The sequence below is a fragment of the Antechinus flavipes genome, chromosome 1 (assembly GCF_016432865.1).
Source record: "Antechinus flavipes isolate AdamAnt ecotype Samford, QLD, Australia chromosome 1, AdamAnt_v2, whole genome shotgun sequence".
Lineage (NCBI taxonomy): Eukaryota > Metazoa > Chordata > Mammalia > Dasyuromorphia > Dasyuridae > Antechinus > Antechinus flavipes.
The window spans coordinates 696,685,898-696,709,712 of record NC_067398.1 but is presented as its reverse complement, the minus strand read 5'-3'; the positions used below and the strand labels follow the sequence as shown (position 1 = coordinate 696,709,712).

The window sequence follows — 23,815 nt, the reverse complement described above, 5'->3', positions numbered from 1 at the left end:
AGATTGAATGGAATGACTTTATTTGGTTACTACCTAAGGCATTATCAGGTGAAGATGTAGCAAGTAACTTTCAGAGATGAAATTGGGTGGGAAGAGAACTGGGCTAGATGCCATACACAGTTTTCAGAGTGTTCAGAGAGTTATGTTTTCTTATTCTTTCTTTTCTTTTCCTTTTTTTTTTTTTTTTTTTTTTTTTTTTTTTTTTTAGCTGAGGCAATTTGGGTTAAGTGATTTGCCCAGGATCATATAGCCAGGAAGTGTTGTGTCTGTGAGATCAGATTTGAACTCTGGTTCTTCTGACTTCAGGGCTGGTGCTTTATCCACTGTGCCACCTAGCTGCCCCTTTTTCTGGTTATTTCAAAGAGAAGATACCAATGAAATGTAAAATGTCATGGACCAAAAAATAAGATGATTTTAGATTCTTATTTTTTTTTTTTAATTCTCTTTGTTTAAGGACTCTTTATTTTCTTTACTTCAGTGTACAGCTTACTGCTGCATCTGTAGTCAGAAAGACCTACATTAAAAGCAAGCTCTGAGTGTTTTTGGCTATATGAATCTCTTAGCCTCAGTTTTTGCATCTGAAAAATGGGTACTGATAGCATACTTATTTGCCTGTCTTATCTTATATGATTATTAGGAGTGGCAAATGGAGTAGTTTCTGCAAAGTATTTTATAAACCTTGAATTTTTCTCCCTTCCTCTTCACTTGTCCTCTCCAGGAAAAAAAAAAAACACACACACACACACACACACACACACACACACACACACACACGATAACAAATTATAGCAAAAAGGTGAAAATACCATGCTTTGAAACATATTAGATCTCTATAGTTCTCTCTGCATGTAGATGTTACTTTCCATCCCAAGTCTCTTGGAATTGCCTTGAATCACCTCATTTTTGAAAAGAGTTCCATCAGTTGATCATTACATAATATTGTTACTGTGTATTATATTCTCCTGGTTCTGCTCACTTCACCTCAATATCAGTTCATGTAAGTCCAGGCTTTTCTGAAATCCGTCTGCTCATCATTTCTTGTAGAAAATAATATTCCATGACATTCCATAGCTATTCAACCATTCCCCAACTCTTGGGCAAGCATTCAATTTCCAGTTCCTTGCCACTACAAAAAAGTCTGTTACAAACATTTTTGCACATGTAGGTCCTTTTTCCTCTTTTTTGATATCTTTGGGATACTAGAGACACTGCTGGGTCAGATATGCACAATTTGATAGTCTTTTGGGCATAGTTCCAAATTGCTCCATAATGGTTGGATCAGTTCATAACACCACCACCAACCAATGTATTAGTGTCCCAGACATCGTCTCCTACATTTACCATTACATTTCCTGTCATCTTAGCCAATCTGAGAGCTATGAAGTGGTACCTCAGAGTTGTCTTAATTTGCATTTCTCTAATCAATAGTGATTTAAAATATTTTTTCATATGACTAGAAATGGCTTTAATTTATCTGAAAGTTGGAATTTTTTTTAGATATTTTTATATTTAACTCACAACTGTGCTCTTTGCCTATATACTATATACATATACTATATGCCTATATACTATATATATACTATATATACTCCTAACTACTCTAATAATGAGAAAATTCTTATGAGTTGCAAGTTACCTTCACATATAGGAATATAAACAGATTAATCTTATTAAGTTGCTTATGATTTCCCTTTCCTGATTGCCATTTTATGGTTCTCTTGAGACTTATATGTGAAAGTAATATTTTCTATTCAGCTCTTGTCTTTCCATCAAAAATGCTTGCAAGTCCTCTCTAGAATGGATCATTTTTTCCCTCTGTGAAGCATTATACTCAGTATTGCTTGGTAAGTGATTTCTTGGTTGTAATCCTAGTTCTTTTGCTCTCTGGAATATCATATGCCAGGCCCTCTGAAGGTGCTAAATCTTGTGTTATCCTGACTGTGATGTCACATTATTTGAATTGTTTGATTCTAGATGCTTGCAATATTTTTTCCTTGAATTGGGAATTCTGTTATTTGGCTACAATATTTCTGAGAGTTCTTATTTTGGGATCTCTTTCAGGAGGTGATTGGTGAATTCTTTCATTTTCTATTTTACACTCTGGTTCTAGAATATCAGGGCAGTTTTCTTTCGATAATTTCTTGAAATTCTCATTGCCAGTTCTCATTGGCTTTTTGTATTTCCTTTTGCATCACTCATTTGTCTTATCAAATTTTCCTCTACTTCTTATTTGATTTTCAAAATCCCTTTTGACTTCTTCCACAGCCTTAGAACAATTCTTATTTTTCCTCAGTCTTTGGACTTTAACTTCTTTTGAGTATGTGTTTTGAACTTTCTTGTCGCCCTTGTAACTTTCTATGGTCAGAAATCTTTTTCTGTTGTTTGCTCATTTTCTTAGCTTATCTCTTGACTTGAAACTCAGTTAGGCTGTGTTTCCATGGTGGAGGTGGCATTGTCCCAAGCTTCAGGGGTTTGGTGCAGCAGTTTTCAGAAATACTTCTAGTAATCTGTAAATTTTGAGTTCTTCCAAAGTGGTATGACCTAATCAAAAGTGTGTTTACTATTCTGTGCTTTGGTAAGTGAGTGACTACAAGCTCTCTTTTCTGTTGTGGAACTGTGAGGAGGGTCCCCACTCCACTGCAGCCTGAAGCTCTGGTATGCTAGTGCTCCTCTGCTCTAGACCTGTGACCCAGATCTGAGCATGGCTCTTCTTATTTTCATTTTACAGAAGAGGTAGCAGGCTGCAGTATAAAAAGTTCTGGATTTGCAACTAGGGTTTGAGTGTTGGATCTTAATAGCAGAAGCTAATCTTCAGGTACAGAACATCTGTGATGGGAAATTAGGAGTAAACAAGATTATTCAGTTCATCTTGTATGCTGTTTTCATCAAAGTTTTCAAATAATCTCTTAAAATAACCAGTAATCCCAGACATGTAATAGATGTGCTTTTTGGATTATAAGATGGTTGACATCTACTAGAATTTTTCAGGTTTAAAATTGTGTTCGATATTTTTTTCTTATTCAGTTTTATTTTCAGTTCTAAAATCCACCCTGCAAAGCAAACACTATCCATTACACATATAGAGTCAGACAAAACATTCCTACTTTGGTAAAGCTAAATTTTTTCAAAAGCCTCAATTCATTCTGGGATTTAGCCCTTACTGGTAAGTTCTTTTTAAAAATTTCCTTTTATAAATTTGATAAACATCAAAGATCATGAACATTTCTTTATACAAAGATTTGTGTATATGTATATATATAGTATACATATGAATCTGTGTGTGTATATATATCTATATATATACACATATACACACACACACACACATATATATATATATATAGAGAGAGAGAGAGAGAGAGTTTGGTGATTTTTTTTTTTTATAAGAATATTAAATATAGTGAGTATTCGTTCCAAAATTGACCTATTTTGTCTGAACCTCCTTTTGAACTTGCTTTCTTTTGATTACTTTTTAATGTTTCATCGATTCTCTTTTCTTCCTTTACTTTTTCTTTGGGCATCCCTTCTCCTTTGTTAGTAGTGTTGTCCACTTGAAGGTATAGTTATATTTTTTCTCCTGACTCTTCCATTTGATCTCTTCACTCTGAAATAAAGCCCTCACATCTATATAGGTAAGGAAAAAAGTAACTCAAACGTTGCTTATGTCTGAAAATTTATGTCTTCATGTAACTTTGGGAGCCTCAGGTAATGTTTTATTATTGCTCCTCTTGACTTTGGGAACTTTAGTAAATAGTTTCTAGGCAGAACCACCAATCTGTTTCATTAAAACATCTACAGCATCTCCACAAAATATTTTTGGTAGGTACATTGGGAAAAATTGTCAAATATTTATAATCCCATTAAATCATTCTTGATTGTTTTGTAATTTTGAGATATTCCATTCCTTATCTATTTGATAAAAGTCCTAGGTAAATATAGGTGAAAATAGAGTGATTTGATAGGTTTTCAGATGCTAATGAAATCTGTGGCTGATAGGTATGTTGGAATGCTAACTTACTCTACTTCATGCATTAGAAGTATGAAATGAACTTAAGATATAAGAAACTTGCCTGCTAATAAAATTTGTCCTGGTTTTGATTTACATATCCGAAGAAAAGCATAAGACACTGCTTCTTTTCTCTTTCTCTATTTTATTTTAATCAGTTGACACCTATGTGATGTGGTGGTAGTCTCCTCTGAGAAAAACAAAACTTATTACAAACCTATGTAAAATTCTATTTGCCATTCTAATGCTTTGTAATTTAACTGTTTCTTCAGTTTTCTCACACGTTATTCCTCAAGACATTTGTAGGTCCAGTAACACTAGCTTCTTGCCTGTTCCATGTACAAAAACACACATTTCTCCATTTTGGGCCTTTTTTCCTTATGCCGGGAACACTTCTCTGCTCTGATCATTGACCTCCCTGGCTTCCTTTAAGTCCCAATTAAAATCCCATATTTATAGAAATCCCTCCAAGTCTTTTAAGTATAGTGCCATTCTTCTATCAATTATTTTTTACTTATCCTGTATATGTCTTTGTTCATACATTTTTAATGAAAATACAATTAAGATGTAAAGGGTTTTTGTTACTGGCTAAAAATATATTTAACAGTTGCATATATTATCTTTTAAAAAAAAGTTCCATAGAATTCTTTTAAATTAAAGATTAAATCTGCGCTGGTACTTTTGGGACATGCTCTCTATACTTTTTTACCACTAGCACATTGGGGCTGCAATATCACAAAAAATATGCCAGGAACAAACTATTGATGTTGACAATCAGTTCATTAAAAACTTGCCAGATAAAAGAGTAGTAACATAAGTAGAAGATGAATTTAAATCAGAAAATAGCTGTTACCGCAGTGAGAGGCATTATAAGGTTTGTTTCTTCAGAAACTTGACATTTATAATGGTAGGAGGGAACAAACATTTATTAAGCCAACTACTGTGAAATGTTTTACTAGTATTTTCTCTTGATCCTTAACAACCTTGAAAAGGTCATTTTTACTTCGGTCATTTTTTTTCCCCATCTCAATTTTCCATTTGAGGGAATTGAAGCAAACATACAGGTTCTCTAACAGCCAGCACCACACCATCCATATGTGGAACCATAAGCTACAGCAAATGGTAAAATTGTGGATGCTGTGCAGAAGTTGGCTTTCCAGGAATGTCGCTATTAGTAATGAGATTGACACACGCTTTGCCAGAGCTAGCTCAGGATTTGGGAGGCTCCAAAGGAAAGTGTGGGAGAGGGAAGGGATTGGACTGAAGCCAAATTGAAGATCTACCTGCATAGCCTCATTGTTGTGTGTCTCTGGAACCTGGACAATATACCAGCGCCAGGCCAGAAAACAATGGCTTCCTCCCAATTGTCTTAGGAAGAGTCTGAAGAATCACCTGGCCAGATAAGATATTAGACACTGAGGTCCTTTTCTGAACAAAACTGCCAGGCATTCAACTCTCCTGCAGAGAGTACAGCTCTGTGGGACTGGCCATGTTGTTTGAATGCCAAATATATGTTTACTAAAAAGACTCTTGTATGGGGAACTCACACAGGGCAGGTGCTCACAAAGTAGTCAGAGAAAGCGATACAAGGACATCCTCAAGGTCTCTGAAGAACTTTAGAATCAATTATATGACCCGGGAGACACTGGCACAGGACCACCAGCATGGCGTGCCCTTATAAGAGAAAGGGAGGTGCTATGCTCTACAGAAAGTAGAATCACTTGTGTCTAGTCTGTGGCAGAGCACTCAAATTGGTCTGGTCAACTATAGTCGGAAACAGTGTGCCTCGACTCTCTCGACACTGTGAGGCTCTTGGTTCTCTTTGAGGAGGAAGGACAATCATCCGCCAAACAGAAAACACATGTTAAGTGATTTGCTCAGGACCACACAGAAAATAGGGATCTGAGGCTGGATTTGAATTCAGAGCTTCCTGATTCCAAGCACAGTGCAGCTGTCTACTGTACCACCTATCTGTGATTATATCTGGAGTGTGTGTCTTGAACATATCCGATGCCTTAAAATTACAGGGTATCTGATGGGATATGCAAATGAGAGTGGGCACATGCCTCTTAGCATTGGGAATCATTTGTGTAGGGATGTTGAATGGGGATTGATGATTTGGAAAAAATTTTACAACTGCAAGAACATATTGTGCTTAGAATGGGTCAGAATTGGATGCACAGTGACTGCACAAAATATGAAAATTCTTGTGTCTGATGATAGTTTCATATTGTTTCACAAAGTTAGAGAGATTCAAACGTGCTTGTTATTACAAAAGAATATATTGACTGTTTCAACCCTGAAGGAAACCCTGTTTCCTTTAAGAAAGCCCTGAAGGCTTGTCAAGCACTAAATGGAAGTCAGTGCTATATCTTATTTGACTCACTGAGTTTATAGTCCATTAAAAAATCAGAACGTTTTCCACTGAGTTTTTGTGTGTTACCTCAAACTTTCTTCTCTTCCCTTCTCAATTTCATGTCATCATCAGGTGTTGGAAGAGGACTTTGTATTACATTTATTATATTTTCAGTTTTTTTTAGTTAAAACTTTTAAGATTTCCTCTTAGATACCTTTGACAAAAGATTGAATTTAGTGTTTTATTCCTTTTCCCTAATTTAATTTAATTCCTTTTCTTTGCCTTTGGTTGAATGAGCTCTATCCTAAAAGTAAAAACTCCTATCAATCCATTTAGGTTTTTCCAAAAAGGTTGTTCTTATGTTTTCATTGTGGCAACTCAAAACTAAAGAATGAATAATAATATTTTTAAAGAAAGATTATGTAACCTTAGTCAAAACTTACATTGTAAGAGTAGTCCAAAACCTGGTCTTTGTTCTCTAACAAGCAGTTCCAATCTACTTTGTATAATGTCCAAAAGTTCTAAAAGTTCATATGTAAGTTCTGTTTTCCTAATGAAATACACTATGAATGACAATTAGCTATGTAGGCTAACCCACAACATCTTGTTGAAGATGTAATCAGTTGAAATACTTACAGTTGAAATCAGTTGTAATCAGTTGAAATATTTACAATGAAAAGGTGTATAAAACAATTTTTCTTATGGTCCTACTTGATTAGGTCCTGAATGGTATGTTGGACAGAGAATAACTTAGATTTTCAAAATCAAAGAATTTATCTGAGGCAAGCTGGGAGAAGGTTCTTATAGAGATCAGTTTAGCTTAGAGGTTCCTCTAAGTACAATCTACTTATGGTCCACATGGCTGCTGCCCTTCTTTGGGTCAGTCCTCCTTGGCGCTCTGTCTCCTTACCCCTCTCCCTCGATGCCATGGGGTCTCTCAACTCCACTAGGCTTCCCAACCCCACTTCTTACTGCTGACTCAGGGTTTAGCCTGCCAGCTAAGGACATGCCCCAACCTTAAGGGGATGCTCCTTTTCTCCTAGGTAATTGTGAGTTCCACAGAGGAACTTGTGTTTCATATGCTCTCCCAAGCTCTTTCATATTTGCCATTCCTGTGTTTATTGTATCTCTTCATTCTGTTGGTGACCTTTTCCTTAAATAAATCTGCCTTTTGCCAAAGGGAATGTCCATTGTGAATTCTTGACATGATCGAGCCCCAACTTTTGGTGCCTACCAGCATCATTGGTCTACATCAGCCACATCACTAGTGATTAAACAAAACAAATGAAGTGAAGTTAATTTTAGATCTATACTCTTTAATGCTGTTGCTTGACAGAAGTCATCTGTGACTTACAAATGCAGCAGGGGTGATGATGTGGAGCACAAAAGGGAGAGGAGGAAATTAACTTGAAATCACAGGGTAAAGGTTGGAGAAATGGTGGGAATGTATTCAAAAGATATCTTAGAAGAGATTTTCTGAAATCAAATTTATGAAGCTGAAATTTGTAAAATATAAAGGGGTGATGAATAAATGTCATTTTCTGAAGACAAAGAGATGAAGATTAATTTCCCCCTCTCAGCCAAGTGGAACATGAAACCAGTTTCTGGGGTTTAAATGTGAGGAGGGAAGGGGAAGGAAGGTTGAGAGAGTCCCTGTCAAGCCTTGTATCTAGTGGATGTTTGTGATTTGTAAGTTTGATTTCAGAGGTTTTCTGGAGTTTAATATGGATTCTTAAATATGAAAATATAAATGTATCAAGACTTACGAGGACTAAAGAATTAAATCTTTTCTTGCCTTTATCTGATTATTTTAATTTTTTTTTCTCTTTCTATATCTGTAGTTCCTTCAGAAACAGGTAACATTTCTTTTAGCAGTCCTGTTTTGTTACTGCATTTTGCTCTCATAATGCTTGTATCTCACTCTACTGTGTAATGGAAATTAATATATTTGGCTTGTGTATTATGGCACTATAAAAATCTGCATGCAAATTTCCACTGTCCTGTTGAGAATACTTTATGCCAACTGATTTCCTTGCTTATTCAATTATATAACAAAATAATACATAGTGCCACACCGCACAAGTGCTCTTGTATTTATATTTACAAATCATCTGGATGACAGTACTGAATGAACTATCTATATAAGATTTGGTTAGCTTCTACTTACTACCCACCCTCCCCTCCCACTCTCTAAAGAGGATGAGGTAATATGTTTAATGTTAACATTCTATGGTTGAAACACTACGAACTTGACCTGGGTATTTATTGCCAGGTTGCTCAATAGATCTACAAATAAAGGTTTTTTCCAAAGTCCAAGAAATAGTTTCATTTTGCTTAAGCTTTATGTATTGTTTTTTCCTAAAGTTCATTTTTCTAAAAGCTCGTCTTCAAAGTGGAACTTTAATCCAAATACTTAATGATAGGAAAACTAATTATTTTACCTTGTACTTGTGTGTATTTATTGAATTTTTTCCTTGTATTATTGTCTGTTTCTTGAATATACAAATGAATTTAGTATACAACTCTTGACACTTGAATAATTATTTTAATAAGATAGTATAAGTCCCCAAATTAATGACAAAAAGGAAAGATAAAGCTAAATAAAATAAGTTGGTAGGATATGTCCCTAATTAGAAATCAGTAATGGTCTGCCAAATCACTATAGGGGTGAAAAATTGTTGCTAAGTGGACATTAGATATTTAGATGATTTTTCACGTTGGCTCCATTGGAAAGTCTCCCTTTAATTTTTTTCCAATTAGAATTATGTCCTTGTAAGAAATTTAAAGCTAATTTTCTTTTACACATCAAACATGGGATTTGAGGACAACTTGTGTTCTCAACCCTTTCTCAAACACATTGGAATTATTTTACAGAATTCAGGATACACTTATTTGTGCATAAGGGAATATTTGAAATTTATTTTTTTTTCAGTTGCTACTTGCAACTCTAATCTACAGTGCCTTAATTTTCTGTCATTTGTAAATGAAAAAAAACTGGTATAAATAGCAAATTAATGTGAATTTGAAGATACAATTTGATCTAATTACCAAATCTAGTTAATTTTATTTTTATTACTATTATTTTAGAATTAATTCTAATTCATTAAAAGAACTAAATCTTTTAGTTTGGTTAGATGGAGAATTTTTTTGTTTTACTTTTTTATTTGAAAATTTGAGTAGAAGTTTAAATTCCTTTGAGAAGATTGTACAATTCACATTGTAAAAGCACACAAGATGAATTCCATTATTTAAAGGATATTTGAAAAGAAGTATTAATGGTTAATTTAACAAAAACTAGCAGCTTTCAATAAGTACTATGTGAAATATACTACTATGTTAGATATTAGAAATTTTGAATCTGCATATTTTGTGTGGATCTTCTTGATTTGTAGCTGAAAAGCACAGTGGAAACCATAGAGTCCAATCTCCTCCTTAACAAGCAACCAGAAGCATAAGGTCAAAAGACTTAGTTGGAGTCATATAGCTTGTTTAAGGCCAGATCTGGGCCCAGAGCTCTTTGTCTCCAGCTTCAACCTGTTATTCCTTGGGACTAGGTGACTCCTATACTGCAGTGCTTGTTGATCTTATGAATCCAGTTCTCAAAGGCAGATAGACAACTAATAGTAGTTCTAAGGTGACAGTCTTGATTGACTAAACTACAGGTTTTTACCTGATCCAGATTCCTTCTTTATTAGAAACTGCCCCTTGAATTCTTTGAGGTACTGGAGTTTGAACTTTAGGGAGGGATTGAGAGAGAAAAGCTACTAGCATTGTAGGGGGATTACCATCTTCACCTCCATGCAACTTTTTGTTATTCTGAGTAGAGTTAGAGTGAGAGTGGCTGTAGATGCTGAGCTCTATCATTTCCACGTTTTTGGGCCAGGCCTCTCTAGGTACAGCTGCTATGGAATGGTTTATTCCCAGGTGGTCCCTGCAAGAAGGGAAGTGTTTAGGTTTGATTATAAGATCCTTCTATGATATGTGATGGAGATGAGAGTTAACGTTCTTCACTAGAGGGTCGCATTGTGATTGAGTTTCAAATTGTAGGATCCCTAATAGCTAGGGGTAGAAATAGTTATCTAGATCATTCCTTCACTTATAGATGACACATGCAAAAAGGATTTGCCTAAGGAAGCAAAAGTGGTAGATTTGAACTCCTAAGTCAGGAGTCCTCAAACTTTTAAAATAGGGGGCCAGTTCAGTGTCCCTCAGACTGTTGGAGGGCCGGACTATAGTAAAAACAAAAACTTTGTTTTGTGGGCCTTTAAATAAAGAAACTTCATAGCCCTGGGTGAGGGGGATAAACGTCCTCAGCTGCCGCATCTGGCCTGTGGGTCGTAGTTTGAGGACCCCTGTCCGAAGTCTAATTCCTGCATGGTTAATGCTTGCTTAATTTCTGCTTTCTAGCTAGGAAAACTGACCACGCAGACTTCACTGTCCTCTTGTTCCCATAGCTGTTGTTGCTGGGTAACAGGAGAAAAAGGTATTGACAGATTTCTAGTGATTCGTTGAGGAAAGATACCCAATAGATTGAGAACAATTGATTCTCATATTTTCAATAAAATGACCAGACTCGTTACTAATTTTATAGTTATATGATAACTAAAAGTGACTAGCTAGTCCAATATGTACAAGAGAAGAGTCTCTATTATAATATAGCCAACATGTTATTCAGCCTTTGTTTACTCCCCAGGGGTGAGAGAGTAGTACTTTTTTTTTTTTTATTGGAATTTGATTGTTGAAGTGGCATTTCTCACACAGAGTAGTTTTGTGAGCACCTGGGTTTTGTTCTGTTCTGTTTTTAAAATATTTTATTTGACCCACTGACCATAGCTGATCCTAGGTTTTTAGAATTGGAGAATAACGCATTTTTGGCTATAGATAATATCAACGTATACCTAATGGGTTTGTGAAGGAAAATATTTCTTTGTAGTAGATGGTGTCTTTTTGTCACTTCAAAAAACCAAAAAACATTCATTTGAATGTTAACTGTAGCAGCAAAAAAAAAAAAAAAATCACATCCTCAAATTGTATTAATTTGAAATTATCTTTAAAAGCTATCCGCAGTAATGTACAATTTTCATTGTACATATTAGAAGTGAATGAATATTAAAACATTTTCATTGAATATAAAGTTGACTTTCAGACTTTGTACTTGTTCAGTTGTCTTGTAATATACGAATATTCTATGTAATTAATTGACTGATTTAGGAAGTTTTCCATTAAAATCTTTTGCAGATGCTTTTACTGATTCAGCTATCAGTGCTAAAGTAAATGGCGAACACAAAGAGAAGGACCTTGAACCATGGGATGGAGGTGAAACTGCTACTACTGAAGAGTTTGAGGCTTTAGAGACTGATGTTGTAAGTAATATTTGCACTTCAGTTCATTGAATATTTAGGTATCTATACAATACTAATTTAAGATTATTTAAGAAATAAGGTCACTTGTGACTCTTTTCAACAATGAGATGATTCAGGACAATTCTAATAGACAGTCTGCAACCAGAGAGGGGACTATGGAGACTGAATGTGAATCACAACATAGTATTTTCATCTTTTTTGTTGTTTGCTGCTTTTAAAAAATCTTTCCATTGTTTTCCTTTTTGATCTTATTCTTGTGCAGCATGATAAATGTCGAAATATGTGTAGAAGAATTGCACATGTTTAACATGTTTAACATGTTTACTTGCTGTCTAGAGGAGGGAGTTGGGAGGAAAAGAGGGAGAAAAAATTTGGAACTCAAGGTTTTGCAAGGGTGAATGTTGAAAACTTAAACTATTTTTATTTTGAAAATAGAAAGCTATCTTAAAAGTCAAATGCAAAAAAAAAAAAGAAAAAAGAAAATTGGGTCATTGTACATGTGATAATCCAGTGCATTTCTAATTTGAAGAATTAATTGAAGTAAATTTCTTTAAATTTAGTTAGTTACATTTCTTGATGGAAAAAATTGCTAATATAAAAATTCTCTCAATTTTAAAAATTGTGATCTCAGGAGTAATTCCTAGTAAATTATTTTATGATTCAAAATTACAAATTGTTTTTTAATTCAGATTAGTTGATGAAGAAGATCAATACAGTATGCTTAGCCTATGTTATATCTGGTTTCACTATCTGAAGGAAATAAAGGAGGTTTAAGTAGAGTATATGAACTTTGCTATGAATGTCTATTTCATTTATGACAATAATAGTTTGCATTTCAAAAGCTAAATATTTCTGATGAGGGGAAATGAGCACATTACTCTTGGTTTAAGAATTTTACACATCTTCTGTGTGTGATCTTTGTCAGTGCTATGGTTAAAACATTGATCACATAATGGTCACCCATTTTTGTGGGGGCTGGAAGGTACCATATTCTTAGTTAGACTGATTGCCAATTGATACTTTTGCCAGCTTGGTTTTGTAGCATATTCAGTTGTTAGAGAGGCCTACCATATCTTTTACAGGGTCATCTCCATGCAATATCAGAGCCATAAGAGGAGTATGCTGTAAGAGAAAGGACTGATCACTACATCTTTGAGGACATGGTTTTTCAGAGTTGCTATAACTAAAAATATTCTATCTATAGTAGCTAGTCTTTTTCTAGTTGGTTCAGTGTTTGGATGGTAGACGTTTATACTAGTGTTCTAACTTGTTCTACTTCAAAGACTCTGGAAGAAGCAACCGTAGTCAACTCTGTGCAACATTTATTGGATTTGGAGTTCAGCTTTTGACCTCCTGTTTTTTATCTTTTATGTGACCTTAGTCTGTCAGCACCACGTGCTTAGTAAAGGTAAACCAAAGCTATTTAGAATCATCTGTTATCGTCTTATATGTCAGACTTTTGGAATATAGAGATACCAAAGTGTCAGAAATTATTGTCTTAATAAAAATTGGTAGTATTACTAAAACACCTAGCCAATAAGAAGGAAAGCAGCCTAAATTATCTTGAAGTGATACTTTGGGATAGGGGGCGAGTTATGGTTTCTCAACTATCAGTGTAAAAGTCAATGTTGAACACAAAGAAGAGGACCTTGCGCATTGCTGCTAGTATTCAAAAGATTAATCTAGAAGAGTATCGCCAGTATCAGTCTCATTTAAGTGATTCAGTTAAAGACATTTATTAAGCTCTATAAAATACTAGTGACTTGGTTAGGTCCTGTTGATAAAAAGATCTGGCAGTAAGAAATAGTTCGAGGCAGTTTAAGTTGTATCTGGGTTCATTGATTAGGAAGGTGTCACGGTCAGATCTGTGCTTTAGGAAGATCTGTTTGACAGTTTTGATGGAGGGTAGACCAGAGTGGAGCAAGACTTAAGAAGGGAGACTCATCAGTGGGCTATTGCAATATAATAGCTGTGACTGGAGCCTGTACCATGACATTGGCAGTGTTGGAGTAGAGAAAAGAATATTGGTACGGGATGTTGTGAACATATAAATTGATAGGCCTTAGAAACGGATTCATATGGGAGAATAAACTGAGAAGTTGAAGATGACGCCTGAATCATAAATACCTGGATGACTGGGAGATGGTGGTGGGTCCTTCCACAATAGTTTGGAAGTTAGGAAGAGAGAAGGATTTTGGGGAGAAATAAATTCATTTTGGGGCAAAGTTAAGTGTCTGAGGCAGCTAGGTGGCTGCTTTTTTTCTTTTTCTTTTTCTTTTTTCCCCCCCTGAGGCAATTGGGGTTAAATGACTTGCTAGAAAGTGTAAGTGTCTGAGGCTGGATTTGAACTCAGGTCTTCCTGACTTCAGGGCTGGTGCTCTCTTTATTTATTTATTTATTTTGATCTGAAACATCTAGTTTAAGATGCCCAATAAGCATTTGAAGATGTGAGACACAATTGTGGTCAGGAGAGAGTTTAGGACTGAACTAATGGGACTGAGAATCGTCTGCATAGAGGTATCTGATAATTGAATTTATACCAACTGATGAGATTGAGTGAAATGGCATAGGGAAAAGAGGGTTCAATCCTTAGGGAAAAACCATTGTTGGTGGGTGCAAGCTAGAAGAAGGTGTAACAAATGAAACTGAAGTAGTGGTCATTAGGGAAACCAAGAGGTGAGCTGGGGAAGGGAGAAACAGAGGGCAGCCAGTGCAGGAGGAGCTGACTTGGGGAGGAACTGCAGGTTGGAGCTTCTAGAAGGAAGGGCTTGGCGATGCAGCGCCCAGGGTGGTAGAGGGACAGTGGTCACGTGAAAACTACACGAAATGAGAAGATTTGTGTGATGTGGTACTTTACAGATAGGGATTTGGAATTCTATTTCCTTTTCTGAGTTGTCTAATGTCCTTAGTTCTAAGTAACAGCCCAGTTTGTTGAATGGTACATATATGTCACTGTGTAAAGCTGTGTTGTAGAAAAGACAAGGTATTAAAACCCCAAGGGTAAGATTCAATAAATTACTGGAGGCAAAAGCAAACTTCATATAGCATAAGCTGTGGCATATATTTTCACCTTGAGAAGGTTTTTCTCAGCAGCCATTGATTGTCTTCCTCTGGTGAGGGTAACACTGTAAGAAATTGCATGTCCTGATCTTTCCACAGATAGTTATCTCTTTTGCTAGATAAATTATTAAGGCAATTATGTCTTTGAGGATACTTAGAAGCATTATGATGATCATCTTATTAAATTTATTGAATATTTCTGACATGAGTCCTCTGCTAGTAAGCAAGCATTTGCTAAATTTTAGGGATACAATACAGTTCTGTCTTTAAAGTGGACATAATCTGATGGTGTATGCAACAAAAAACAAGTATGTACCAGCAAGCTAGCTACAGGATAAATAGGAATAGAATCAAGAGGTGTCAAGATAGGCTTTTTAGAGAAGATGAGATTTTAGCTGAGACTTGAAGGAAGGCAGGGAGGCCAGGAGACAGAGATGAACAAGGAGAGCATTCTGGATATGAGCAAGAGCCAGAAAAAATAACTGGAGCCAAGAGATGGAGGGTCTTGTTTATGGAGCAGCCAGAAGGCCAGTATGTTGGAAGTAAGGTGTGAGAAGATTGGAGAGCTAGGAAGGGATAGCTTATGAATGGGTTGGAATCAAAGCAAGGTTTTATATTTGATCCTGAAGGTGATAGGAGCCTAATGGAATTTATGGAGAAGAAGAGCTGACCCACCATTAAGCCTTTACAGTAGTAAGTACAGTAGTGAGGTGATGAGGACCTGTACTGTAGGATGGCCATGTCAGAGAAGAGAAAGGAGTGTATTGTAGAGATGTTAAGGTGAAAGTGATAGGCATTGGATATGGAGGCTAAAAGATAGTGGGGAAGCCAGGAAGATCCTTGGGTTGTGAGGTTTGGAATTGGGAGGTTGGGGATGCCCTCTCTAGTAATAGGAAAGTTTGGGGAGGGAAGAGTGGAGGGGGGAAAATAATGAAACATAATTTGGATTGTATAAAATATCTGTTGGAGACTTATGATGGAGAGAGTCATTACAAGGAGGACTATGGGGACTGAATATGAATCACAACATAGTACTGCTTACTTGCTTTTTTCTTTTTTCTTTTTTTCCTCTTTTGATCTGATTTTTGTGCAGCATGATAAATGTGGAAATAACTTTAGAATAATTGCAGATGTGTAACCTATGTTGCATTACTTGCTGTCTAGGGAGGCATGTGGTAGGGAGGAAGGTAGTTAAATTTGAAACAGTTTTGCAAGGGTGAATATTGAAAATAAAAAATTATTATAAAAAAACAAAATATCTTGGGCATCTAGTTTGAGGTGTCTGCAAGGAACTTGGAGACATGAAGTTGGTGATCAGCAGGAGGGAGGGGTAGCTTAGATAGATCTGAAAGTCATCAGCATAGAGATGGTCCTGAAATCCAGGAATTGGAAGGAGAAGATAGAGGGGGATAAAGAAGAGGGCTCCCATCAGAGGAGGTTATGTACAAGGAAGAGCGAGCAAAGTAGAGAGACTAAGGTGTGGTTTGGAGGAAGGACAGGACAGAGGGATGTCCTGAAAATCTAGAGAGGAGAGAGGATCCTGGAGAAGAGGGTAATCCACATTGACAAAGCAGAACAGAGAATGAGGATTGAGGAAAAGCCTGTGGATTTGGCCACTACAAGATGATTGGGAATAGGAGAGAGCCATTTCTGACCTCATCAGTGGAATGATGGAGTGGAAGCCAGATTACAGGGCATTAAAAGAATAAGAGAAGAGAGAATCAATACAAGGAGAGTTATCTCCTCACTTTACAGTTGAGGAAAACTCGGGCCTAGAGAATTCTAGTGACTTTTTCAAGTAATAGAGACAAATTTCGAAACTACTGTTTCCCTTAAAATCCAGCAGATTTCCATTAGAACCTGCTGCCTTCAGAATGCTTTATAAGCATTGTGGTTACTGAAAATTATTTTGTGGAGTCTAACAGGATTATTGAGGATGACCCTAGTAAAATTCAGTTAAGCAATTTAAAATTTTGGGATTGGAAAGAGAAAAAAAAAAAAAAAAACCTTTACAAATAATGTCATCAAAACACTTCATTTTACTTATGTGGAAATTTCAACCTAGAGAACCAAAATCACACATTCTTGGTGAATAGCAGAACTGACTTTGAAAGTGTTTTCAAGTAATTGTGGTGAGATTGGAAAATATTGTCACCATTTTTCTCCTCAAAGATAGCTTTCATAGACCTTTCTGTCCTTTCTCTACACCTTAAATCTGGGAAGAATCATGACTTTGATACTTGAACATCCCCTGTCAGTGTGCCTGGACCAGACTACCGAGGTTTGAAGAAGTACTTGATTACTAAGTAAAAGATTTTGGGTTCCAGTCTCAGTTCTTACTTTATCACTTAACAAAAGCATTTTAGCCCATCTTTTTGTCTTTAAAAAAATTTTCTATCACATTTTTCTAAGAACATCCTTTATATTAAATCACAAAACGAAGAAAAATGTGGGCAAAACTAACCCACATTCCAACATTCATTAGAATGTAAAATGATTTTTCATAGTTAATTATTGTCCATCTTTGGTCCATCTATTTGAAAGTTACTTTTGTATAGTTTCTATATTTTTAATATTGATTAAAGATTGAGAACATAGTAAGAAATTTTGAAGAACAAAAAACTTATTTAAAAAAAACTATTTTCTTCTAGTCTAATGGATGGGATCCCAATGATATGTTTCGATATAATGAAGAAAATTACGGTGTAGTTTCCACCTATGATAGCAGTTTGTCATCATATACGTGAGTTTCAAAAGTTTTCCTTCCTTTTATTTAATTACTTGAGACTTTTTCCCCCACTTCAAGTTTAGAAAAGTGGGGGGGTGGGGGAGCTGAGGGATTATCCCACAAACTTTTCAAAGTTTAAAGAATAATTTTATTCTAGCCTAAATGCAGATTTTTGTGATCAGAGAGGGAAATGTGTATTGCCTGTGCTATAGACAATTTTCTGTCCCTCTTGAAGGCAAAATTGAAATAAATTTATGTTGATTTGCCAAAACTTAATTGACTATTTTAAGGCTAGAGATTTGAGTGGGAGATTGCTCAATTTAGGCAATACTTTTAGATGTTAAACTACTCCAAGGAATTAAAATCTTTGAATAAGTTAACATGTGAAGAATAACCTTCACATTTCCTGCTTATTTAAAAAAAAGTTTCTTAACATTTTGAACTGTGACTCGAAATATTTGCTTTTTTTTTACTTTCATGTTTAGGGTACCATTAGAAAGAGATAACTCGGAAGAATTTTTAAAACGGGAAGCACGAGCAAACCAGTTAGCTGAAGAAATTGAATCAAGTGCTCAATACAAAGCTCGGGTAGCCCTTGAAAATGATGATAGAAGCGAAGAAGAAAAATATACTGCTGTTCAGAGAAATGCCAGTGACCGTGAGGGGCACAGCATCAACACTAGGTATTTAATGGAAAACATGGCCCTGTTGTTTGAATACATTCTGCAAGATCTGTGGGAAGGAGCAAAAATCTTTAATGTGACTTATCCAAAGTTAATTGTTTGTGAACATTTATATGACTTGCACTAAGCCTTTTTTAAATTCATAAAGATGATCGTCTATCTAAGATCTTCCAGCTTTTAAGTTTGTGATTCTAAAGAGGAACCAAAAAAGTGATCTTATCATGCTATATTGTACATAATAGAGTAATGTCATCTTTACTTTTCCCCCGGTGATTCTTATGAGCCAGGCAACTTTCACCTTTCCTAGATCTTATATTGATAGTCAGTGAATCACTCTTCCCTTTCAGAGAAAGCAAGTACATTCCACCTGGACAAAGAACCCGAGATGTCATGACTTGGGGAAGTGGTAGACAAAATTCACCAAGGATGGGCCAGCCTGCATCTGGTCCCACCCCATCCAGATCTGGATCTCATACTTCAGAGTTTAACCTGAATTCTGCAGCAGACCAAAGAGTCGTTAATGGAGGCAAGTGTTTTGGCTCAGTCTATGAAGTTAATTTTTTTTTTTTTATTTGAAGCAGTTTGCTTTAAATTCTTTTAAAAATTCAAATTTTAAGAAAATTTTATATGTGTTTGTATAAAATGCATTGGTTTTAACAGTGTAGTTTATACAATTTGAGATTTTTTTTTATTTTATGAATCTTGAATTGATAAAAAGTCACTGTAGAACCCATTTGCAAGTGCATTTGTGAGCTATTTGCTACGGTATTGTCTGTAAGATATTTTATTAATATATAATTCATGACTTAATAGTCTAAACTTAAAGAAATTGGAAAAATTAAACAATCTTTTAATTTTAAAAATGAATGTATAATATTTCAGTGTCATGGAAACATTTTCAAAGTGATACAAATATTTGTTGTAAATGGATTGTATATTGGGTGTTAATAAATAATGAATGACCTGTTGGATTAATAGCACCACTGGGAAAAAAATGGCTTTAGTTTAAGGAATAGAAATGAAAGGAGAAAAGGCACAGAGTAAAGAGAAAAACACAAGTGATATTGGATTTCTAGCATCCATATTTGCCATTAAGTTTCTTTCTCCAGAATTCCTTTCCAGCTAAACACTCTTGAGTATTTTTTAAAGGGTAAGATAAGCTCTGCAGTTTGCTTTTAACTACCTCAGGAACTGCTTTTGTTTCGAGCAGAATGTTGACATTTTTGGTCAAATTTCTTTACTCGTTGAGTAGAGAATTAATGGTGAAGTAGCATCATGGTCAAAATTTTCCAAATAAAAAGTTATAAAGTGCCCTGAACTTCAGGATACTCAAGTGTGGGGAAACTATCTGGGGAGGAGTCAAGGTAAGTCTGGTGTCAATTTAAAATTAGAAACTGCACTGACCTGTTGTTACACATAATCCATCAACACCAGCACATTTGTGTTTGGTTATTGAGTATTTTGTAGCTGCATTTTATTTCAGATAAATTTTCTTGTGGTGTCTGCCCTGTGTTTAGATTACATCTCTTTCCCTTTCACATTGAGAGGGCAGCTCGTTCTGGTCTTTCCTCTCTTTTTAAAAAGGCTAATGAATGTTAAGCCAGTTGCCATTGTTACCAGTGTGGAATACCACAAAAGTTGAGGATTTGGTCTGCTCCCCGGCCTTTGGCATTGTAGAGGTTGATTCAGCATCAGCAGGGGATAGTAGAATTTGAGATGGTGAGGAGCTGGATTGTTTAACTGTGTCTTAAGGGGGAGCAGATGCCCCTTGCCTTCATTATGATGTTCCATTGGAAAAGTAAGAGCTGAAGTAGTCCATTCCTTTTCTCCCTGAGTTTTGTGTTGTTTTTATTGTGCGAAGTCCTTTGGTACGTTCTGTACTTGTCTCGACAAAGCGGTACTGAGAAACCTTTCTAGGAACCAGGCTTTCTTCCTCACGTTGGATGAGTAGGTCTGAATTAACCTTTGGTAATGTGGATTTGTTTCAACAGACTCATTTAAAGGAATTTGTGAACTTTTATTAGTTGTTTAACTATGCCAAAAACCTCATAACTGTCCTCAAAGGGTTCAACGTACAAACAAATCATTTTTGTCATTTTCCTTTTTTTTTTCTTCTGTTTGCTTTTTTTCCCCCATAATTTTTTCTTTAGTTTTTATACTTTCCTTCATATCATTTGTTCTGTCAGGTGTTCCCTGGCCATCGCCTTGCCCATCTCCTTCCTCTCGCCCACCTTCTCGCTACCAGTCAGGTCCCAACTCTCTTCCACCTCGGGCAGCCACCCCTACAAGGCCGCCCTCCAGGCCCCCCTCGAGGCCATCCAGACCCCCGTCTCACCCCTCTGCTCATGGTTCTCCAGCTCCTGTCTCTACTATGCCTAAACGCATGTCTTCAGAAGGTACAATACCACAATTTGTTCATATTTTTGTTTGTCTTTGTTTAACTCCTGTGTGAGTTTATAATTACAAAATTGTTTCCTCTTCATTATTTTAGTAACCTATAATTTTCTCGTTTTAACTTTAGTTCAATCAAAACTATTTCTATTAACTTTTTGTTTTTCACAAAGAAATTTTATTTTTAAACAGTCTGAAACTAGAAAATATCCCAGTGGATAGAAGCAAACTTAGGGCAGTATAATAATGCTTATTTTATACAGTTTCAGTACTAAATGAATTATTTTGCCCTCAGCTCATCATTGAGTATGAATGAACAAACTGATATCACCTGTTCTTTATTCTGATCATAAATCTATCTGTATTTATATCCTTTGGCAAGGCAGATGATAGTATTAGATTTGGGATCACTTTTGAGAGGCCTATCTTCTTGTTGCCGGTGTATGTGTCTGATCTCCTATTTCCTTACTGAACAATGATTGCTTTTAGATTTACCATTAAATAAATGTACATTTGGTTTGTTCTATTGTGATTGAAAAGGCCATCAAATAATTGGGCTAGCTTATTCCCTGAAGAAGTTGTATGCAAAGAGCAAAGGGTACTACACACTATTGCTAAACTTAGCTTTATTTTTTTAGACAGTGAATTATGTAACTATACATTTGGGTTTTTATTTACCTATTTAGAATACTGTATTGTGGAAGGGTATTTTAAGGTGGGAGATGAATCCTAGATCAAGATATTGCTTAAACTGACATAGAGAACTTTGACTATTTTTTTGCACTTGTTGAAAGTTGGGATTTCATTCTTTGGCCTGATTCTGTACTTGATACTAAATTCTTGTTTACACACTTAAGTGTGCAGTGCAGGAAGAACGCTTCTTGGTTCAGATGCAAGAAATATACTTTTTAAAAAAGTTTTGTAATTCTAGATACCAGCTCAAGCTATTTTGTGCTTAAGTGTAATCTAAGCTACTTTTATAAAATTTCATTTTCAGTCATTGTAAAATGTAGGAGGGAGGCAAGGAAGAGAAAGGATGATGGCTATATTTAAAATAAATTTTGTGTCTTGGTCATATAGGTATCATGTGCTCATAATTGGAGCTACCAATACCTAGACCAGCAAGTAGCGCTTGTTTTCCAAGGTCATTTGATGCAAAAGAAAAATTCTGATGAAATATTGAACATTGTTTCCTAAATGAATGTGATCTTAGTGCAGTAGATAAAGCATCCTTCATATTAATGATTTTAGCATGTTATATGTTATCAATAATTGATTTTAAAATCATACTGTTTAGACAACAAATGATTGTATACTTTGCAATTTGCATGACATTTTAATTTTTCTTTTAACTTGAATTAAAAGATCCTTTATTCATGTAGTTGTATATAAAACAGTTTGAATTTCAGAATTATCACTGTTAAATTAAATATAACAGCTAAGTGGTACAGTGGATAGAACACTGTGCCTGAAGTTCAGGAAGACTTGACTTTCAGCTCAGACACGTACAAAGTGTATGACCTTGGTCACGTCACGTCACTTCACCTGTCTCTGCCTCATCTGTAAAATGGGGATAGTAATGGGCCCTATTCCCAAGGTTAATGTTTGGATCATAAATAGGATGTAGAAAATGCCTTGCAAATCTTAGAGTGCTATAAGAATGTTTTTGCTTCTGTCATCATCATCATCATCATCATCATCATCATCATTATATTAATTTTGTTTAAACCAACTTATATTCCAGTAAACATTATGGTAGAAAAAACAGCTTTTTAATCTTCATTTAATTCCACAATTGTTACAGACATAACCAGTATTTTTATGGCTTGGGTGTTGAATGTGTGTGTGTGTGTGTGTGTGTGTGTGTGTTATATACAATGTATAATAAGCTATGTAAATATAATTAAATTTATACATTGTTCTTAAAGAGATACTTATTTGAAAACCATGCTATTACCAGTTGGTGAGGGATACTTAACTTTTCATGTCACAAATCTTAAAAAGGCTGTACTTTGTGGTACATGTTTGAGGAAAATCAGCAATGACAACTCTCGTTTCAACTTCTGCTTAATTATTTTACTTTTCAATCTTGTTCTTGTGCAAAAATTATTCAGAAATAGCAGTCAACCTCTTTCTGACCCAATTAATGTAATTTTATTGCTAAGAAGAGGTGAATTTGGGGCAGTTTACAGAGAACCAGCCTTAAAATCATGAAGCTAAAGGTTCATACCTTACCTCTAACATACCTCTGACATAAGGCTATGGAACCTTAGGCTGGTAGAGCCCTTAGTCTTTTGGTGTTCAGTCAACTAAGACTACAAAGCAGTGATTGTCCTAATCTCGTAAATCATTGAGAATTTTAGTAGCACATTCAATAGAATTTTCAGCATCAATAAAGCAATAACAACAACCACCAAAAACATTTGACTTCTTATAGTTAGCCATGTTATAATGCTTAGATTTTAATTATAAATTAACTTGATAGGGAGATTGTGAAAAAACTTTATATTTATCAGTATGTGTTTCAGGAGCTTTCCTGGACTTATATATCCTATTAGTTTGAGTTCTATGATCTTTAAAGAATGCCCATATGGTGTGACTTTAAATAAAATAAAATAAAATGTTTTGTTGGACAAATTTCATGACATTCAGTCTTTGAGAGCATTCATAACCCTGTTTTGTTATAAAACCAAAGTAAGCAATCTTCTTTTAAAAAAAAAAATCAGCAATCCCCTTTACTGCTTTAAGTGTGATCAGTAGCAAATTTTGTAATTTTTACAAAGAGCATTCTTGTAGGTAAACTGCCATTTCTGTGTGTGTATCCATTTAAAAAACAAAAATAGATGCTGTAGCATTCACATGGTATTTGTTGTTCTTTTTATTTTTATTTTTATTTTTTTTAGGACCGCCAAGGATGTCGCCAAAGGCCCAAAGACACCCTCGTGGTCACCGAGTTTCTACTGGGAGGGGCTCAATCTCCAGTGGTTTAGAATTTGTTTCCCATAATGCACCAGGCGAAGTATCTGCTCCTCCTGTAGCACGGAGTAGCCCCTCAGGAGGAACATGGTCATCAGTGGTCAGTGGGGGTATGTAAAGGTTTGCTGGGGGCAATAGTTATTATAATCTGTTTGGAATTATTGGTATTAAGTTAAATAAATCTTTTGGGGGCTTGGGGCTTGGTTATATTTACCATTTCACTGGAGAGAATTGAGATAGTCTAGCTACTAT

The 23,815-nt window shown here is 35.4% G+C and overlaps 1 protein-coding gene across 7 annotated transcripts in view; it reads left to right on the top strand.

Moving 5' to 3' along the window:
* ATXN2 (ataxin 2) overlaps window positions 1–23,815 on the top strand; it is a 71,795-nt gene that overhangs the window by 8,438 nt on the left and 39,542 nt on the right. For 6 of the 7 annotated variants that reach the window (XM_051972791.1, XM_051972789.1, XM_051972784.1 and 3 more), the window contains exons 5-10: window positions 11,601–11,725; window positions 17,437–17,528; window positions 17,999–18,196; window positions 18,544–18,722; window positions 20,383–20,592; window positions 23,491–23,673. In XM_051972791.1, coding sequence (XP_051828751.1) covers window positions 11,601–11,725; window positions 17,437–17,528; window positions 17,999–18,196; window positions 18,544–18,722; window positions 20,383–20,592; window positions 23,491–23,673 — 987 coding nt within the window. The remainder of the gene's footprint in view (window positions 1–11,600; window positions 11,726–17,436; window positions 17,529–17,998; window positions 18,197–18,543; window positions 18,723–20,382; window positions 20,593–23,490; window positions 23,674–23,815) is intronic. The other variant, XM_051972790.1, reaches the window with a different exon arrangement.